Source organism: Rattus rattus, chromosome 17 (genome assembly GCF_011064425.1).
Source record: "Rattus rattus isolate New Zealand chromosome 17, Rrattus_CSIRO_v1, whole genome shotgun sequence".
In the NCBI taxonomy this organism is placed as follows: domain Eukaryota; kingdom Metazoa; phylum Chordata; class Mammalia; order Rodentia; family Muridae; genus Rattus; species Rattus rattus.
Genome location: NC_046170.1, coordinates 45,426,525 through 45,443,248, shown reverse-complemented (window position 1 = coordinate 45,443,248; position 16,724 = coordinate 45,426,525). Strand labels below are relative to the sequence as shown.

The following is a 16,724-nucleotide window of genomic DNA, read 5'->3' as shown; positions in this document are numbered from 1 at the left end:
GTGTGGTCTTGTTGGAGTGGGTGTAGCCCTGTTGGAGTAGTCACCATGGGCTTTAAGATCCTCATCCTAGCTGCCTGGAAGCTAGCCTTCTGCTAGCAGCCTTCCTCCTGCACTATGCCTGCCCAGATGCAGCCATGCTCTCTCCTTGATAATAATGGACTGAACCTCTGAACCTGTAAGCCAGCCCCAACTAAATGTTGTCCTTTCTAAGAGTCGCCTTGGTCATGGTGTCTGTTCACAGCAGTAAAACCCTAACTGAGATGATTTTCAATAGCGAAATTCTTTCCATTTAAAAAACCATTTTGATCATAGAGACTTGTATATAAAACTCTTCTTCCTGCATGGGCTATGATTCCTTCTCTCCCCTAGTTTCCTGATTACTCTTCACCAAGTATGATCCCAGCACCCCATGGAGGAGGCCCTCCTGTCCTGGGATGACGTCCACGGGATCCGCTCCTGAATGAGGTCACCCTTGGGAGGCCATCTGTCCATGAGGTCTGGGCTGCCAATGTCAAGACCTCCCACTCACCCTACGATGATGTTCACTTAGCCTGGCATGACTCAGACAGACAGATAAGAGCAGAGCAGGCTTTTTCCTTTGTTCTGTATTATTTGTTCTATTTTATTAGGAGGGCACAGTGCTAAGCCTGTCAAGGAACCCTGCCCCAGGTCCCTAGCAAAAAAGAATAATTTCAGATGGAGAAGTAGAACTTAAAGATGGAATTTCCATTGTGGTGTGAGGTGTGAACATAAGATGTCAGCTCTTTTCAATGGTAAATAAATGTTAAATAAATAATAATAAGTTACCAACCCATGACAGCTGCCAGAGTCAAGGAGAACAAATTCGCGTTTCTGCCACTTTATTTAACTTACAGGTAAAGGCCAGGTAAAGTTTTTAAGAGAATGTTCCAGCATGGTACAGCTTAGGCAGAAAGTAAATGATTCTTAGGGGCGAGAGCCTTTCACCAAGACATCTCAAATAAGATCAGTCACCAAGGCCAACGCGACAAGAAAAATACACGTCTCACTCCAAGACATTCCATCCGCATCAGAGCAGAGCCTTTCCCGCTGAGTGCACAGGAGACTGCACCAATGGGTGACATATTAACGTAGCTCATTATCAAACGCTGGCCTCTGCAAAAGCCTACAGACATCTGAACCCATGGAGATGGACTGTGAGATACCACGGCCTCTTGGAGCTAGAAATTCAGACAGCAAACCACCTGGTTCAGCCCGCACCTGCTGACGCCTGCCCGTCCCTCTTGCTTGTCTGTTACCTTTTTTTTTTTTAACCTAATATTTCTCTGCAGATAAAACTTAACTCCAGAAACTATTTAATCACTCCCCCAGTGCCCACAACAACCCTGTACACTGTACACCTGTACGCTAGGCTAGCCTTCATCAATGCTAGTCAGTCAATCCACCACGGCGGCAATCATCTCCTACTGAGTAGAGCTGTTTCTCCAGCCAGTCAGTCAGGGAAGAACTAAGACTTCCAATTTACAGTCCAAAAATGTCACTGGAGATCCCAGGGTTATACGCAGAGATGTCCCTGTTTTTGTGTGTCAACTTGACACAACCTGGAGTTATCACAGAGAAAGGAGCCTCAGTGTGGAAATGCCTCCATGAAACCCAGCTGTAAGGCATTTTCTCAATTAGTGATCAAGCCGGGAGGGCCCAGTCCATGGTGGGTGATGCTGTCCCTGGGCTGGTGGTCCTGAGTTCTATAAGAAAGCAGGTCAAGCAAGCCAGGGGAATCAAGCCAATAAGCATCGCCCTCCATGGCCTCTGCATCAGCTCCCGCCTCAAGTTCCTGACCCTGCTTGAGTTCCTGTTCTGGCTTCCTTTGGTGATGAACAGCAATGTGGAAGTGTAAGTTGAATAAACCCTCTGCTCCACAACTTGCTTTTGGTCGTGGTGGGTTTCGTTTCGTTTTGTTCTGTTTTGTTTTATTGTTTGTAACAGCAATAGAAACCCTAGCTAAGATACCCTGTGTGTAGGATCTCTGACGTTCTCCAGCCCTGCCATGTTGTCCCAAAAATGCCTGCTGAATGGCTGGGTGCTGGGACAGTTCCTCCCTGAAAGCTAAAAGCCCATTTTGTCCTTGTGAATTTTAAGGAAAAAATAAATTCCTATTTTAAAAGAGACGTGGCCCCCTAATCCTTTAAGTGGGTACTCTTAACCACAGAAACAAACCCACATGATTAACTCCTTTCCGAGCTTCTGTTCAGTCCCCACCTTATGCGATCACTAACTTCATTTGCAGGGGATAATGACGCTTCTACAAAGGCCCGGGGATGAGAATGGCCTGCAGCGCTGTAAAACGGATTTCACGGGCTGTCTTTCTCATCACCCCACCCTTGCAGGGGATGGACAGGAAGGCATGGTCTGAGTGAGAACTGACCCCCACGGAACCGTGGCTTCGACACGAGGCCCTGCTGGCAGCACTGTCTTTGGAAGGTTATAGAACCTTTAGGAGGTGGCGCCTGGATAAAGGAGTTACAGCAGGGAGACCTTGAGGCCTGCAATAGGTTGGCCCCACTTCCTGTTCACGGGTTGGCCCCACTTCCTGTTCATGGGTTGGCTCCACCTCCTGTTCACCGGTCGGCCCAACTTCCTGTTCCCGCTCTGCTTTCTGACTACGGACAGAAAGTGGCTGCTGTGCTTCCGTCATGGAGGAGTTACCCTTTACCCTTCGTCCTTTACGAGTTTTATCTGGAATTTGATCATAGCAATGAGAGAAGTCACTAATGCAGAAAACGTAGCAGCAGCACTGAACGTGGACCTCAAGAGGTCCAGAGTCCCCAGGTCCACAAATGTGAAGGCCAGAGCTTGGACTCCTCAAACCAGGAAACAGCGAGGAGGGAGAACTCAGCTCTGACCAGCGACAAGCCAGCTTCTGTCCTAAGTGGCCTCAGGGTAGCCCATGCAGTTAGCATCTGTGCTGCCACCGTTTAGAACCCAGCTTCCCTTTTCCCAGGTCCAAAGTTCCCCCTAGCAACTGGCACTGCACACTCCAGATCAACACAAAACAAGTTAAACTAACACCTCAGTGCCAACGGCAGGCCAGGGCTCCATGAAAGGCCCATTGTGTGGCACTCCGTTCCCAACTGGCATGGCAGAATTCCTGAAATTCCTTATCTTTTGGGCAATGTGACCGAAACCACGCACACCACTTCAGTTAAATTAGACCTGGGCCTCCCTCCAGGTCTCGCCAGGTTTCGGGTGCACATAGGTTGAGCCTGCTTCCACTTCTGGTCCCTCAAAGTTGGAGAGGCCATCAACAGGTCTGACTCAGAGTCACACGGAGCAGGTGGGATTCTGGGCACTGCTGATCCTCCTTTGAGAGCCTTCTCTGAGACTGCAGCGGGAATTCTCCGCCCTGGTCCGTGGGCTGCACTCTTCAGCCCGGCACTTGGCCACCCACTGGACCATCAGGCGGCGAGCCCCCCAACATCACTAAAGTCTCCTGCTGTCCATTGCGGAATTTGTTGACCCACAGCGTATTTTTTTTTTTAAAGCAATCACATGTACTCCGCCTGGTTTCTCCCAACATTTATGAGGTCACCGGATCCAGACTCCATTCTGTGAGACAGATGGGTTTCAATTAAACGTTAACTAGGAATGTATTACTTAAAAAGGAAAGAAAAAAAAAAAAAAGGAGTCAGCAGTGGGAAGGGGGAACAAAGTGGAACAGATTTACAAGCATCACCGATCCGCCCAGGGTCACAAGGTCACCTTCTGAATGTGTGTTCTGCACACAATAGGGGGCACTGATTGCGGAACAGAGGGAAACCACCGGCTTCATGCACCATACCAGACTGGTGTTAGCTCATACCTCCTCATCCCTCTCCTCACCTCCCCTCCACCCCCATCCCCACCCCCCAACTCCCAGCCGCCCCCCCACCCCTGAGCCTGTGGAAGAAAAGGCCTGAATCTCACCAGGCTTTTAGTCTACTTAGCATCTTTTTTTTTTTTTCAGGAGTTGGGGACCTGAACCTAGGGCCTTGCGCCATAGGCAAGCGCCTACCACTGAGCTAAATCCCAACCCCTACTTAGCATCTTTTGACATGATCTTTTCAGCCCTTTCTTGTATTCTCCACAGGAACCCTATATTCTAACAACTCTGGTATCTAAAGTCATTGCAAACTTAAAACGACTGCATTATCTCTGGGTCCCCAGCCATGAGCACCTGCTCCATCTGTGAATACCCTCTACCAGGGCCCCTCTCTGAATCACGAGTGGCCATCATCTTTGGGATCCCAACGGGATCCTGCTTCCGTACTGAAGGATCCATAAGGAGCCCCTTCCTGCTGATTTCCCTCTAACTTGACTAGAGCGTCCTCTCTTTCCTTCTAAAGATTTATTTTTATTTCGTGTGTAAGTGCTTGACCTGTGTGTGTCTATGTGCACCAGGAGCCTACAGTGCCCTCAGACGCCAGAACAGGGAGTCAGATGCCCTGGAACTGGAGTCACTGCCTCGCGGATGCTGGGAATACGGCAACTTGACCTGGCATTTTTATGCTCCTGGTGGGGTCTTTGTTGGGTGAATGAGTAACCAAGACTGTATGGGCCGGAGAAGCAGAATTTATCATAAGCTCTTTGGCCTTAAATCACCTGCTAAGTGTAAAGCCATTCACCTCCGCCCTCTGAGAGGGTCACACCCCTTCACACAGAGGCTGTAAAAATAATCAGAGCCGCGCAGGTGTGTGGATCCAGGCCTCAGCCACACTGCTCTCCGGTGCCCTAGCCCCACCACTGCTGGTCTTAGAGAAACCATCCCCTCCCTTGCTTCGCCTTCCTGCTACTCCTGCCCCAAAGATCTCTAGATCTCAGTCCAGGACCCCTGGCTTTATTTTTGACTCCCCTCCCTCTCTTTCTGACTCCCAAATTCTCACTCCAACCAGGGCACTCTGCATCTGGCCTCAAACCGTTGTCCATGACATCCAAAGAACCAGAAACATACACAAGACAATGCGAGACTACATATGTAGCTTCCTTCAAGCCCTCAGCCACAGTCAAGAGACTCTTGCCATCTTCTCTCTCATTTCTACCCCTTCCCTCCACGGCAGCTTCCTGCCTGGAACCTGACTTAGTTTCCCCTCACTTCCCAGAAGCAGAGGCTTCTTTGCATCCACTTCTGAGACTCTGGATTTTGCTAAAAGCTCACTCTTTTGAAGGGCAAGCAACATTGCTGCTCATCCTAACAGCAGCAACAACAACAACAACAACCCTTTTTCTTTTTCTTTTCCTCGAGACGGGGTCTCACTTTGTAGCCCAGGCTAGCTGTCCTGCCTGCACCACCATGCCTAGCTTTCTTGCCATTGTTCAGTTATGAGAAAGGGTCTTACTCCGTAATAGCTCACGTTGACGTGGAATTCGCCATGTAGCTCAGGGTGGTTTCTGACTCCCAGCAATCCTCCTGCCTCGGTCTCCCAAATGCTAATATTTCCAAGCATGACCTCGCCACACCTGACTGTCATCTCCCTTCCAACGTGAGCTTGAAGGCTAAGCCTCCTTGTCAACCGACAGATTTAATGCCTGTCTCGTGCACTGGGGGAAGAGTTTGGTTCTACTGTGTCCACTACAGAGAACCAAGAGCCTAGAAGGATTCCTGACACCTGATATGTGGGTTAATGGGGTGGGTATGAGCATCTCTCCACTAAGTGTGTGGGGAGATGGGTCAGGGTTAAGACTCAGGTTTCACATGGCCACTCACAACCATCTATAACAGTGATATTACGAGCCTGATAGCCTTTTCTGCCTTTAGTGGGCACCAGGCACGTACCTGGTGGACAGACATGCATGTAAGCAGGATATTCATACATACAAAATAAAAAATAAATGAAGGACATTTTTTTCAAGAAGGAAAATTGCAGCTGGACAGTGACCCAGATTGATATATTTTCAAGTCTCCAGGGAAATAAAAAAAAAAAAATCAAAGCCTATTTGCTCGTAATTTCTCAACAATGTGCGTGAGGCTGACATCCAAGGGTCACGCTACTTTTACTGCTGCTGCTAGACAATCTCTGGCTCTACCATCGTAACGCGGACAATGGCATCTTGTTCCTCGGCTCCCTCTGCACACACACCCTTGCGTGGCACCAAAGCTCGGTGCCTGGCTACGTCGGAAGCCTCTCCTCCCACAAACCCATCCCGGCCTTTCCATCCAGCCACACCTGTAACTGCTCACTGTTCCTCGTAAATGCCATCCACCCGCCTCCACGGCAATGTTTGCCCAACTGCCTTTGAAGTGTTAAGAACCACGGAACAGATTTCCCCACAGGACGGAGTCCGGTCTCCGTGAGAGGAACTCTGTACACAATGTCACCAGTCAGGGTGTTCCGTAACTTGACCATGGCTACACAGCCAAGTCCAGGACTGGGGGGTGGCCCAGTGGTGAGTGCTTGCCTAGCCTGGTGGGGAGCTCTGGGTTCCATTTCACTCCTGCACCTCACAAAAGGGAGCGGTGGGTGGTTCGTGTTTGTAATCTCAGCCCTCAGGAAGTAGAGGAAGTCCAAGGTCATCCCTGTCTACTTGTATTAGTGAGGCCAGCCTGTTATACATCAGACTGTCTCCAAAAAACAAAACCAAACCAAACCAGGGCTGTGTGACTTTAACTTAACGCTCTTGGACTTTTAGGGTTCTGGTAATATTGATGTTCTCGTGCTAGCTTGAGCAAGCAAGAACTACACCCAAGTGTCTCAAACCCCCTGACCCTAGACTCCCAAAGCCATTTTCAATATGCACGACAGCAATGACAGCCTTCACTCACTTCACACCTGCCTTGAGCCCCTTCTGCTCATGGGTAGTCATTAAAACGTGAGTGAGAGCTGGGATGTAGCCTAGTGGTAGAGCCATCACATAGCATAGCATGCACTTGCCTAGCCTGTGTTCCATCCCCAGAAATGGAAAACAAAGTGTGTGTGTGTGTGTGTGTGTGTGTGTGTGTGTGTGTGTGTGTGTGTTGTGTATGTGTACATTTATACTATACACAGAGAGAGAGAGACAACACACACATATCTATGTAACACAATTCAGATCTAGGTAAAAAATGCACTCCCCCCCTCCCCCCAGCTCGTAGGCAGGGACATCAGGGTGCCATGAACCTACAGGTCTGGTCATGTGTACCTGGCCTCAAGCTCTCTGCACCAAGCTGCTTCGCCAGCTTCCTGTGGCTCCTGCTCTGAGATGACTCCCTCTCCTTCACCACCACCCCCTCTCTCACCAGCTGATTACCTGGAAGACATGTTAACATTCACCGAGCATGACTGACTCCTCCTTCACTGGACTCTGATGGCAGAGACACCGTCACTGTCCCTTGCCTTGCCACTGTGTGCCCTGTGGGCCAGAGGAGGCTTCAGTGTGTCCTGAGGCACAAGGTGTTTTGTTTTGCCCGAATGTGCACGTAAAACCTGCTCATCTGCGAGCTCAGACTCATTACAGCTGCTCAGGAGGCTGAGGTTTGAAAGTTCAAGGTTTGCGTGGCCCACAGAGTTCTTTCAAGGTTAGCCTGTACTTTATGGCCACACCGTGTCTCAGAATAGAAACAGAAAGAGGTCTGAGGATGAAGCTAGCTCAGGGGGCGCTTGCCAATTTTCTGGTGAGACCCTGGGCTCTATCCTTAGTACGGGGACAGGGGGCAGTTTCCAGGGCTCCTCAAAGCTGTATTGTTTCATTCTCCAGCAGGGCACAAGGGCAGACAGACGGCTCAGCAGTGTTTGCTCTTTGCTATGCCATGGTTGCCTCCTGGGAGTCTCAAGGACCCAGTATGTCTTCGCCATCAGGAAGCTTAAAGCCTGCAGTTTTGAGTTGCAGTGGGCGATGGCTCAGTGGGTGAAGTGCTTGCTGTGCATGAGGACCATAGTTTGATCTCGCAGAACCCACATGAAAAAGCCAGGTGTGGCAGCATGAATTCAGTGCTGGGGAGGTGGTAACAGCAGGACCCCTGGGGCTAGACAGCCAGCAAGCCTAGCCAAGCTAGCAAGACCCTGAAGAATGACACCTGAGGCTGATCTCTGGCCTCTACACATTCATACATGTATGCACACATACATACATACACTATACACTCACATATGATACACACACTCACACACACATACAAAGCACACACATACACTTACACACAGTATACTCATACACACAGTTAGACACACACACATACTCACACATGGCACACATTCACACACTCACTCACACACAAACTCACACATAGCACACACACGGCACACACACACTCAGAAACATACTTGTCACACACACATGAAACATACATGGCATACACACACTCATACACATATTCATACACATAGCACACACTCACACACTGTACACCCAAACATACACTCAGACACACACTCACACACGGCATACACATACACACATGGCATACACACAAAAATACACAAGAAACACAGGGCACACACACACTCATGCACATGCACAAACACTCTGCAAAACCACACAAACATACACTGTGCACACAAACACACACACATGGCATACACATATACACACATGGCGCACACAAAAACACACAAGAAACACACAGGACACACATACACACACATGCACAAACACTCTGCAAAACCACACAAACATACACAGTGCACACACACACTCAGACATAGTACACGCTGCACACACACACACACACACACACACACACGGCACATACACAGCAACTTTGGCTTGACTTTCAGTAGCTGTCTGTCAGAAAGGGCAGAGTTGTCTGAGTCACTGCCGTTTTATCACAGACGAGTCCCCAAGAAGTAGTAAGAGTTAAAACTCTAGAGAAGAAAACCTGTTGAAAGGTGTAGAATCTTCTGACAAATCCAAGCATTTGTTTAAACAGTAGTTTCCACTGACTGGGTGCAAGCCCTCCCCCACTGCTCACTGTCACGTGGGCGCGTCGGCTGCAGAGTGGCGTAAGTCCAATATTGACTCAAAGCCCTGTTCACAGCCAGTCACTCACGACTGCCATCGGCAAATAATACAGTCAAACACAACCTGCAGCAACCGGGTCACTACACTGCACCGTCAGAAAGAAGGTACAACTGCCCACAGCAGAGGGAATTCCAAAACCCCTCACACTGTTCCCAAACGGACCGGAGAACAGAGCCTTGTGCAGCTCGGCTCCTGACTTGAACATTGTAGGCCACATCATTCAAATCGAACATCTCACATCATTCTAATGAACTAATTATACTTGTGGAGATGACCCAACAAATCCTTGGCCAAGCTAGTGTCTAGCCAACAAATCCATTTAGAGTGCTGGATTTTTTTAGGTGTGTGTACATGTGTATGTGTGTGTTTGTGTGTATGTGTGTATGTGTGTATGTGTGTGTGCATGCGTGCATGCTTGCGTGCGTGTCGTGATAAGAGCTCATGTAGCCTAGGCTGGCTTTAAACTCAGTAGGTATCTTAGGATTAGACTCTTGATCCTCCAGCCTCTACCTTTAGAGTACAGGAGTTACAAGAATTTCCTACCACGTTGTTTATGGGGTGCTGGAGATGAAAGGGGTCCCCATGCTAAGAAAGCACTGTAGGAACTAAGTAGGAAACCTGGCCTGTCTTTAAAGAAATTAAAAATGCCCCGAGTTTGGCTACTTGTCCCAAGGGTGAAAAGATTTTTAAAAGCTAAGGTGGGAGTGACCTCCCTGTAAAAGACCAAGACTCTCCCAGCCAGACAGGCAGTGTCTCATGTTGATGGGATCAACTGAAACCCTTTTACTTGTCTTGTCTTACAGACTGTTTAAAGATAATAGAAATTCTTCAACAGTTCACCTTTCAATTCCTGAGCATGAACAGGGATTCCCAAGCACTCCTGTGCTTTACACACACCTAGCAAACATGCACTACCTGTGGACACCTGATGTGGCCCTCAGGATGCAATGAGCAGGTATGGGGGTGAGGGGGAGCTCGGACAGTAAAGCTCTTGCTCGCAAGCATGTGTGCACAGGGGAGAATTCTAGAACCCGCAGGCAAAAAGCCAGGAATGCTTCCTGGCTGGTGCGTGCCTGCAATCTCAGTGCTGAGAAAGAGACAGGTGAAACCCTGGGGCTTGCTGGCCAAGCTCACCTAGTATGAGTTTTCTAGGTTAGAGATTCTGTCTCAGTCAAAGGTGAAGGAACAAAGCAGTCCTGAGGTTGTTCTCTGGTCTCCACGCATCTGTATGCTGCAATTGGACACACACACACACACACACACACACACACACACACACACACACACACACACCCCAGATTGGGTGTAATGCAAAAGCAGTAGCCATGGCCTTGAACCTTTGCTGTAAGGAGTGATGTGTCTTAAGCATTAGTTTGGGCAGAACTAACTTGAAGTAGGCCAGGTTCTGTGTTATCCCGAAGCTCCTGCAGAGGAGAGCTGCCCTTCTGAAGGGGCCCTCTAGCCGTCAGGTTTGCAGGACAAGTGGAGGCTCACCGTGTTCTGTGGCAGCAGGCTACCTACATATTGCTCTCGGTGACCACAAACTTTAGGGAATAAGAATGAACTGATGATGGAAACTAGCAGCCATGAATACAAACATGCATAAGCAAACTCCTTAAAGTGCATGCTGCTGTGCTGAAGAATGGCTTAGTCAGAAAAGAGCTTGTTCTGCTAGCACAAGGACAGGACCTGGGCTCTATCTTTAAAAAGCCCAGTCTGGCAGGCAGCACACACTTGGGAACTTAGCAGTGGGGAGGCCGAGGTGGGAGAACCCACAGGACTCAAGGAACCCCCCCCCCTTACCCAGCCAAATCTGATGAATTCCAGGGATGTGAGACTCTGTCTCAATAGAAAGGCATAGGGCACCAGAGGAAGGCCCACTCAAGGTCAGGCCTTAGCAGGCAGAAACCCCAACCTGCCCTCACACATGTGCACCTGAACACACATGAATAAATACACACGTAAGAAAGACATGCTCTCTATGAAGTATGACAGAGTCCTCAACAAAAACCACTCTAGAGACCCCATGCAGTCATCTGGAAACACATGGTGACCATTAGCACTTCTCAAAGACTCGATTCCTTAGGCTCACAAGGCTGGAGCAGCTGGGCTGGGCGGAGGGTGGAGAGCGGTTCAATGCTCACCCAGAGCTGCAACCTTCCAATTATTCATAACTTGCATCACAGAGAGGAGGTATTTTGCCTTTCAGGTGCATTTCTGTTCTGAAGGATTCTGATAGCCAGAGAGAATCCGCACAAGCATATAAAGTACCTCTTGGTGCCCTGGCTACTGTCTTTCGGCTCTTAGAAGACAGTCCTTCCAGCTAGCTCCTGTTCTAGCAGGTTTTGGAGGACTGAGCCACTATGGCTGCTCAGTACCAGCTCGGGCTGAATCCTTTAGTCTTGCAAGAGATTCCACTTCACTCTGGGGAGGGGAAGGCTCTTCAGTAGTGAAGAAGGAGCTGCAAAGGGCCCCTCCAGCTCTCTTAGACGCAAATGCTGGCCCTTTGTGCACGTGAGCTCCCTGCTAAGGCCTGGAAAGTCCACTCTGACTTCCAGATCAGGTGACTGACACCCATCTGATATTTCCAGTACCGTACAGGATCTGGGCACTTGTTCTCGGTCCAAATGGGAGCTTCCGATTTGCAGAAAGGAATCCTCCAAACGGTCAGGTCATGTTTCAGATACAGAGACTTCTGACCCAAGGACTAGGGAGCCATATTCAGAGTGAGATGGTTTGGGGTCAGAGCTCAGCAGCAGAATGCCTGCTTGGAATGCGTGAAGCCCAGCGTTTGCAGAGCGAACCAGGAGAAAGGAATTAGAAACTTTAATAAGACACTTGTAAAGTGGAAGGAAATGAGGGGGTGCTAGCAGGTGATGGTGGCCACTAGGCTAAATGTACTCTGTTTAAGGCCAGGGCTGGCAAAGTTTTGTACAAATGTGTTGGGAGACCTACACAGATTATATGTGTTGGGTCCGGTGGGTCCAGAGAGTAACAAGAATTTATCTACAAGCGCCTGTCCCTCCCTGTCTTTTAAAGGGGTGCTCACAGGTAATAATGCAATAAGCACGAACCTCTCTAAAGCAAGTTAACCAGAACCTGTCTTCCCGCTTGGGCCAGACCCTTCTCTTGGCTACTTGACTAGGTTCTCCCTTGGGGCTAGTCTCACTTACTGTTGCTGGACTTGAGGTCACGGTGCAGGATGGGCACTACCGCCTCCTCGTGCAGGTACAGCATGCCGCGGGCGATCTGCACCGCCCAGTTGACCAGAACGTGCGGCGGGATGCGGCGCGCGCGGCGAGGGCCGGGAACTCGGGGATCCGGTGCGGCGGCCGCCAGCGCGCGGTTTAGCGCCCCGCCGCGCGCGAACTCCAGCACTAGGCAGAGGTGCGGCTGCTGCAGGCACACACCCCGCAGCTGGATGATGTTGGGGTGCCGCAGCATAGCGAAGAGCCGCGCCTCGCGCCGTACGCTCTCGGCCGCCGCCGCGGCGTCCTGCTCCGGGTCCCGGCGCGCCGCCTTCACCGCCACCTCCTGGCCCTGCCAGGTGGCGCGATACACCTGTCCGAAGCCACCGGCGCCGATCAGCTCCTTGAGCTCCAGGCGCTCGAAGTCTACGTGCACAGGCGAGCAGGGTCGCGGCGGGGGCGGCGAGGGCGGCGACACCGAGCTACACGGCGCCACGTAGCTGGCCGGGAAGATGCCCAGGCGCCGCTGCACTTGGCCGGCCCACCAGCCTTCGTCTCCTGACACCGCGGCGTCCTGGGACAGTACCTCCACCAGCTGACCGCGCTTCAGGCTCAGCTCGTCCTCACCGCGCGCTTCGTAATCATAAAGCGCGGCCCACATCCCGGAGGAGGAGCTCCCCGAGTCGTCCCGGACCGGGGACAGCGAGGTGCCAGCCGTGCCCTCGGCTACAGGCAGCGCCATAGGGGCGATTTGAGAGGTCGCTAGTGGACCGAGTGCGACAGCCACAACCTCAGCTTCCCGGGTCTCCAGCGACGTGTATCATCGGTCCAAGCTAACAGGGAAGGGTGCAGGGCTGGAGCGGGACTACAGAGGTTACGAACACTGCCCGGGGGCTCCGGCCTCTGCTCTGCCTCCAGTTTGGCTAGTTCTTCCCCGCAGCCGCTAGCGCAGACGACCGGTGGTGGTGCTGGACCTGCTTGGACTTACGCGCGCTCCCCTGCAGTCGCCCCCACGCCCAGCCCCTCCTCCTTGGCCACTCCGCCCTCCAGGTCCCTTCCCCTTGCCACTAGCCCTGGCCCCGCTGGGTTCGTTATCCCTGGGTTCCACCTTCCATTAGTCCCGCCCTAGTGCTGGTCCCGCCCTCCAGGTTCTTTAACCCCTGGAACTCGCGTCTGAGTCTAACCTGAACCTGAGTCTCCTGGGCCCGACACGCCCCCAGCAAACCCATTCCGCCAAGTTGGCGTTTCTACCCCTGTAATTTTGCTTCCCCGAGAGATTCGGCCCTCCCTCCAAGTCTCCCTGGCTCCACCTCCTGGTGCCCGCCTTTCTCTTCCAATTTTATTCTCCAAGTTCATTGGCGCCTCTGGATCCACCCCTCCAGGTCAATAGCCCCTCCTGGCGCCCGCCCTTCCCAAGTTCATTCTCCAAGTTCATTGGTGCTCCTGGATCCACACCTCTAGGTCCCTTTACTTTGCTCTGAGACCAGTCTTTTAGCCCCTCTCTCCACTCTGAGTTCATTAGGAGCCCTAGAGATCCTGGACCATCCTTTGTTGATCTGAATCTGCCCGGCATGCTTCAAATCCTTTACTCAAAGACCGCTACTACGAATGCTCCAAACCGCCAGATCCCCTTGACCGCCCTTCAGGGTCCACCTCCGCTTTCTAGGTCCATTCTGACCCCGCCCCCAGACTGTAAACCTTACACCTCCACGTGTGACCTATTCTGAGCCTGCCCTCTGGCGTCCCCATTAAGCCCCAGGGCCAAGGACTACTGCGCACTCTTGGCCTTGAGGGCGGTGCAAGCCTGGGGCTTCTGAAAGTTTTCCAGAAAGTTAAAGAGATCTTGGTGCTTGAGGATGGTTGGACTCCTCAGTGAAAAGAGGGAGGAAATGAAGAGAAGAGGACCTTATCTGTAAAGTGACAGACAATCCCAGCAACGGATAGACGTTCATATCCTGGAGCGCGGTTCCAGACAGGACTGGTATGCTTGGTCCCACCTGGCTGCAGGCATGGGAAGTCTCCAGGTTACAGAAGCCGAGCGCAGAGATCCACAGTCACATAACCCCGAAAGCTGGTGCGTCTCTGTGCCTACAGCGCTCTCATGTCAGGGATTCCCAGGTCGTCCACCACCCCTATCCCCAGTCCTGTGCACCCTCAGGCTCCGATGAGACTACCTTGGCCGCACCTGTGAGCTACAGGTTGCCAGCACAATGCAACTGATGAAGCAGAGAGAGAGAGAGAGAGAGAGAGAGAGAGAGAGAGAGAGAGAGAGAGAGAGAGAGAGAGAGAGAGAGAGAGAGAATGAGAATGAATGCAGTTACAAAATCGTTCCAAGAAACCAGAACACAATGTATGCTAAACCTGAGCGTCCTGGCCCGTGTACAGTAAGATACGCCTAGCAATAAAGCATATAAGGAGGTTTTGTTTTGTCTCTGCTCTTTCCCATTTTGTCTGCAGTGTCTAAATTTGCTCATCTGTAAAATGGTAATGCCAATGAGAGGTGCTTACCTCACGCGGTGGCTATGAAGAGTTGGGAGGGTGTTTGCTGGATAATAATTCATACCAATGTTGATGCTGTTTTTTGAGACAGGGTTTTTGTCAGGTTGCCTTGATGACCTTGTACACCTTAGAACACAGGCTTGCCTGGGACTCAAACCAGTGCTGCTCTCTCAACCTCCTGAAGGCAGGATTATGAGTGTGCACTGTCAGCCAAGCCTGGTACCCCCTAATAGAGCAAGCAGATGTCTGCCAGCACCCCTTTTGGAAACATATTTTCTAGCTTTTCTATTCTTATAACTATTCTTACAACTTTTATTCTTACAATTCCTCTAGGCTCCGCCCAACAGCTACATAACTGCCTGCTCTCTCTCTCGCTCTCTCTCTCTCTCTCTCTCTCTCTCTCTCTCTCTCTCTCTCTCTCTCTGGCTCCCTCCCTCCCTCCCTCCCTCTCTCACCATCTCCTATTCTCTCTCTACTCAGGATGTTCCCCACTGGCCTCTTCCTCTCTCTTCCTGTCCTTCTCTGTCCCCCTTTCCCTGTCTCTACCCCTTTTCCAGGTCCCCTTCCCTTCCTATCCTCCCATCCACAAACCTTCTTCACACTAGGTCTGTCCCATGGCTTGATGGTTCAGGGAGACACCCTTGCCTGCTCCCTCCTGACAAATTATACCTGGGTTCACAAAAGGGTGTGTGTGTGTGTGTGTGTGTGTGTGTGTGTGTGTGTGTGTATGCACATGTGTGCTCAGGTGTGGAGACTGGAATCAGACACATCTGGTGTTGCCTTTCTCAGTTGTACACCTTAAAGGTAAACTCTCTCACTGAACTTGGGGCCAGGTTGGCAGTCAGCAAGCCCGTGGGATGCGCTCCTCCCATGATACACTAGTGATACAGAGGTGGCTACACCACAGTTTTTATTTGTGTTTTTTATTTGAACCCAAACCCAAGTCTTCATGCTTTTGCAGCAAGCACTCTTACCCACTGAGCCATCTCTCCAGTTCTAACTTCTCCATTTTTTTCCTATTTACACTGTGATTGCCTTGGGCTTCTGACAAGCAATATGGATTTTTTTCCCTTACAAGCAATGAAGTCAAGACTCCTATGATTAAGTTAAATGTGAATTGGCTTGAGAGAAAAGGCTTGTGAAAGCTGTATTGGCACAATGATACAAAAACAAAAAAAAGTCACCATGATAGAAGTCTGAGAGCATAGGCTTTCGAGAAAACACTCAGAGCTGGGGGTATAGGCTGAGAAATGGCTTCACCTTCTTCTGAAGCCAACTTCCACTTTGGTTTCTTGTCTGATGGGAACTCCATGTCTCATTACAGCAAAGGGCTTCTCTGTCACAGGGAGCCAGGGGCCTACAGAAGAAGGGAGGGCATGCTGCTGGCAAAGGGGAGAACTTCTGTGGGTTTTGGAAGATGGTCCAAGCTGCTAAGTTGGTTGCTGCTTTTCCAGAGGATGTGAGTTGGTTTCCCCCAGACTCACCTGGTGGCTCTTAACTGCCTGCAACACCAGTTCTAAGGGCTCTGATACCCTTTAAGGGCCTCTGTGGGCATTGCACGCACCTGGTGCTAAACACTTGGGTACACAGGCATGCACATGAAATAATATTATTAAAAATAAAAATAAGGTTCTGTAATGTGGAAGGGGTAATGTTATGGGGGAAACAAACAAGAGATGAGCTGGTCATGGAGGCACCTGTAATCTCAGCACTTGAGAGGCAGGGGCAGGGGGATCATGAGTTCTAGGCTAGCATAGGCCACAAGGGGAAACCTTGTCTCAAAGGAAATGGACAGAATGAAAGTTAACCTAGAGTTGCCCTTGACTTTGGAATCTGAGAGTGTCAACACCTACAGGCATGAGGAAATAACTCTAAAGATAAAGACAGGTCTTGAGGATCATAGGAGGAATCGGTGACAAGGGGTGGAGAATGTGCGTTGGCCTGCCCTGGGCTCCTAGTCACAGGGCAGTCAGCACTCACATTCCAAGAGACTGACCACCCTCAAAACAAGAGTTTCTAACAGCTCAGGGGACCTTGAGTGGGACTTTGAGTGGGCATAAGGATAGAAAAGGGAAAGAGATCACTAAC

At 50.6% G+C, this 16,724-nt stretch overlaps 1 protein-coding gene across 1 annotated transcript in view; it reads right to left on the bottom strand.

The window, feature by feature from the left end:
- Map3k21 (mitogen-activated protein kinase kinase kinase 21) overlaps window positions 1-13,449 on the bottom strand; it is a 33,222-nt gene extending 19,773 nt beyond the window's left edge. Inside the window, exon 1 of the mRNA XM_032887771.1 lies at window positions 12,123-13,449. Coding sequence (XP_032743662.1) covers window positions 12,123-12,879 — 757 coding nt within the window. The 5' untranslated portion in view covers window positions 12,880-13,449. The remainder of the gene's footprint in view (window positions 1-12,122) is intronic.
- Between the last annotated feature and the right edge of the window lie 3,275 nt (window positions 13,450-16,724).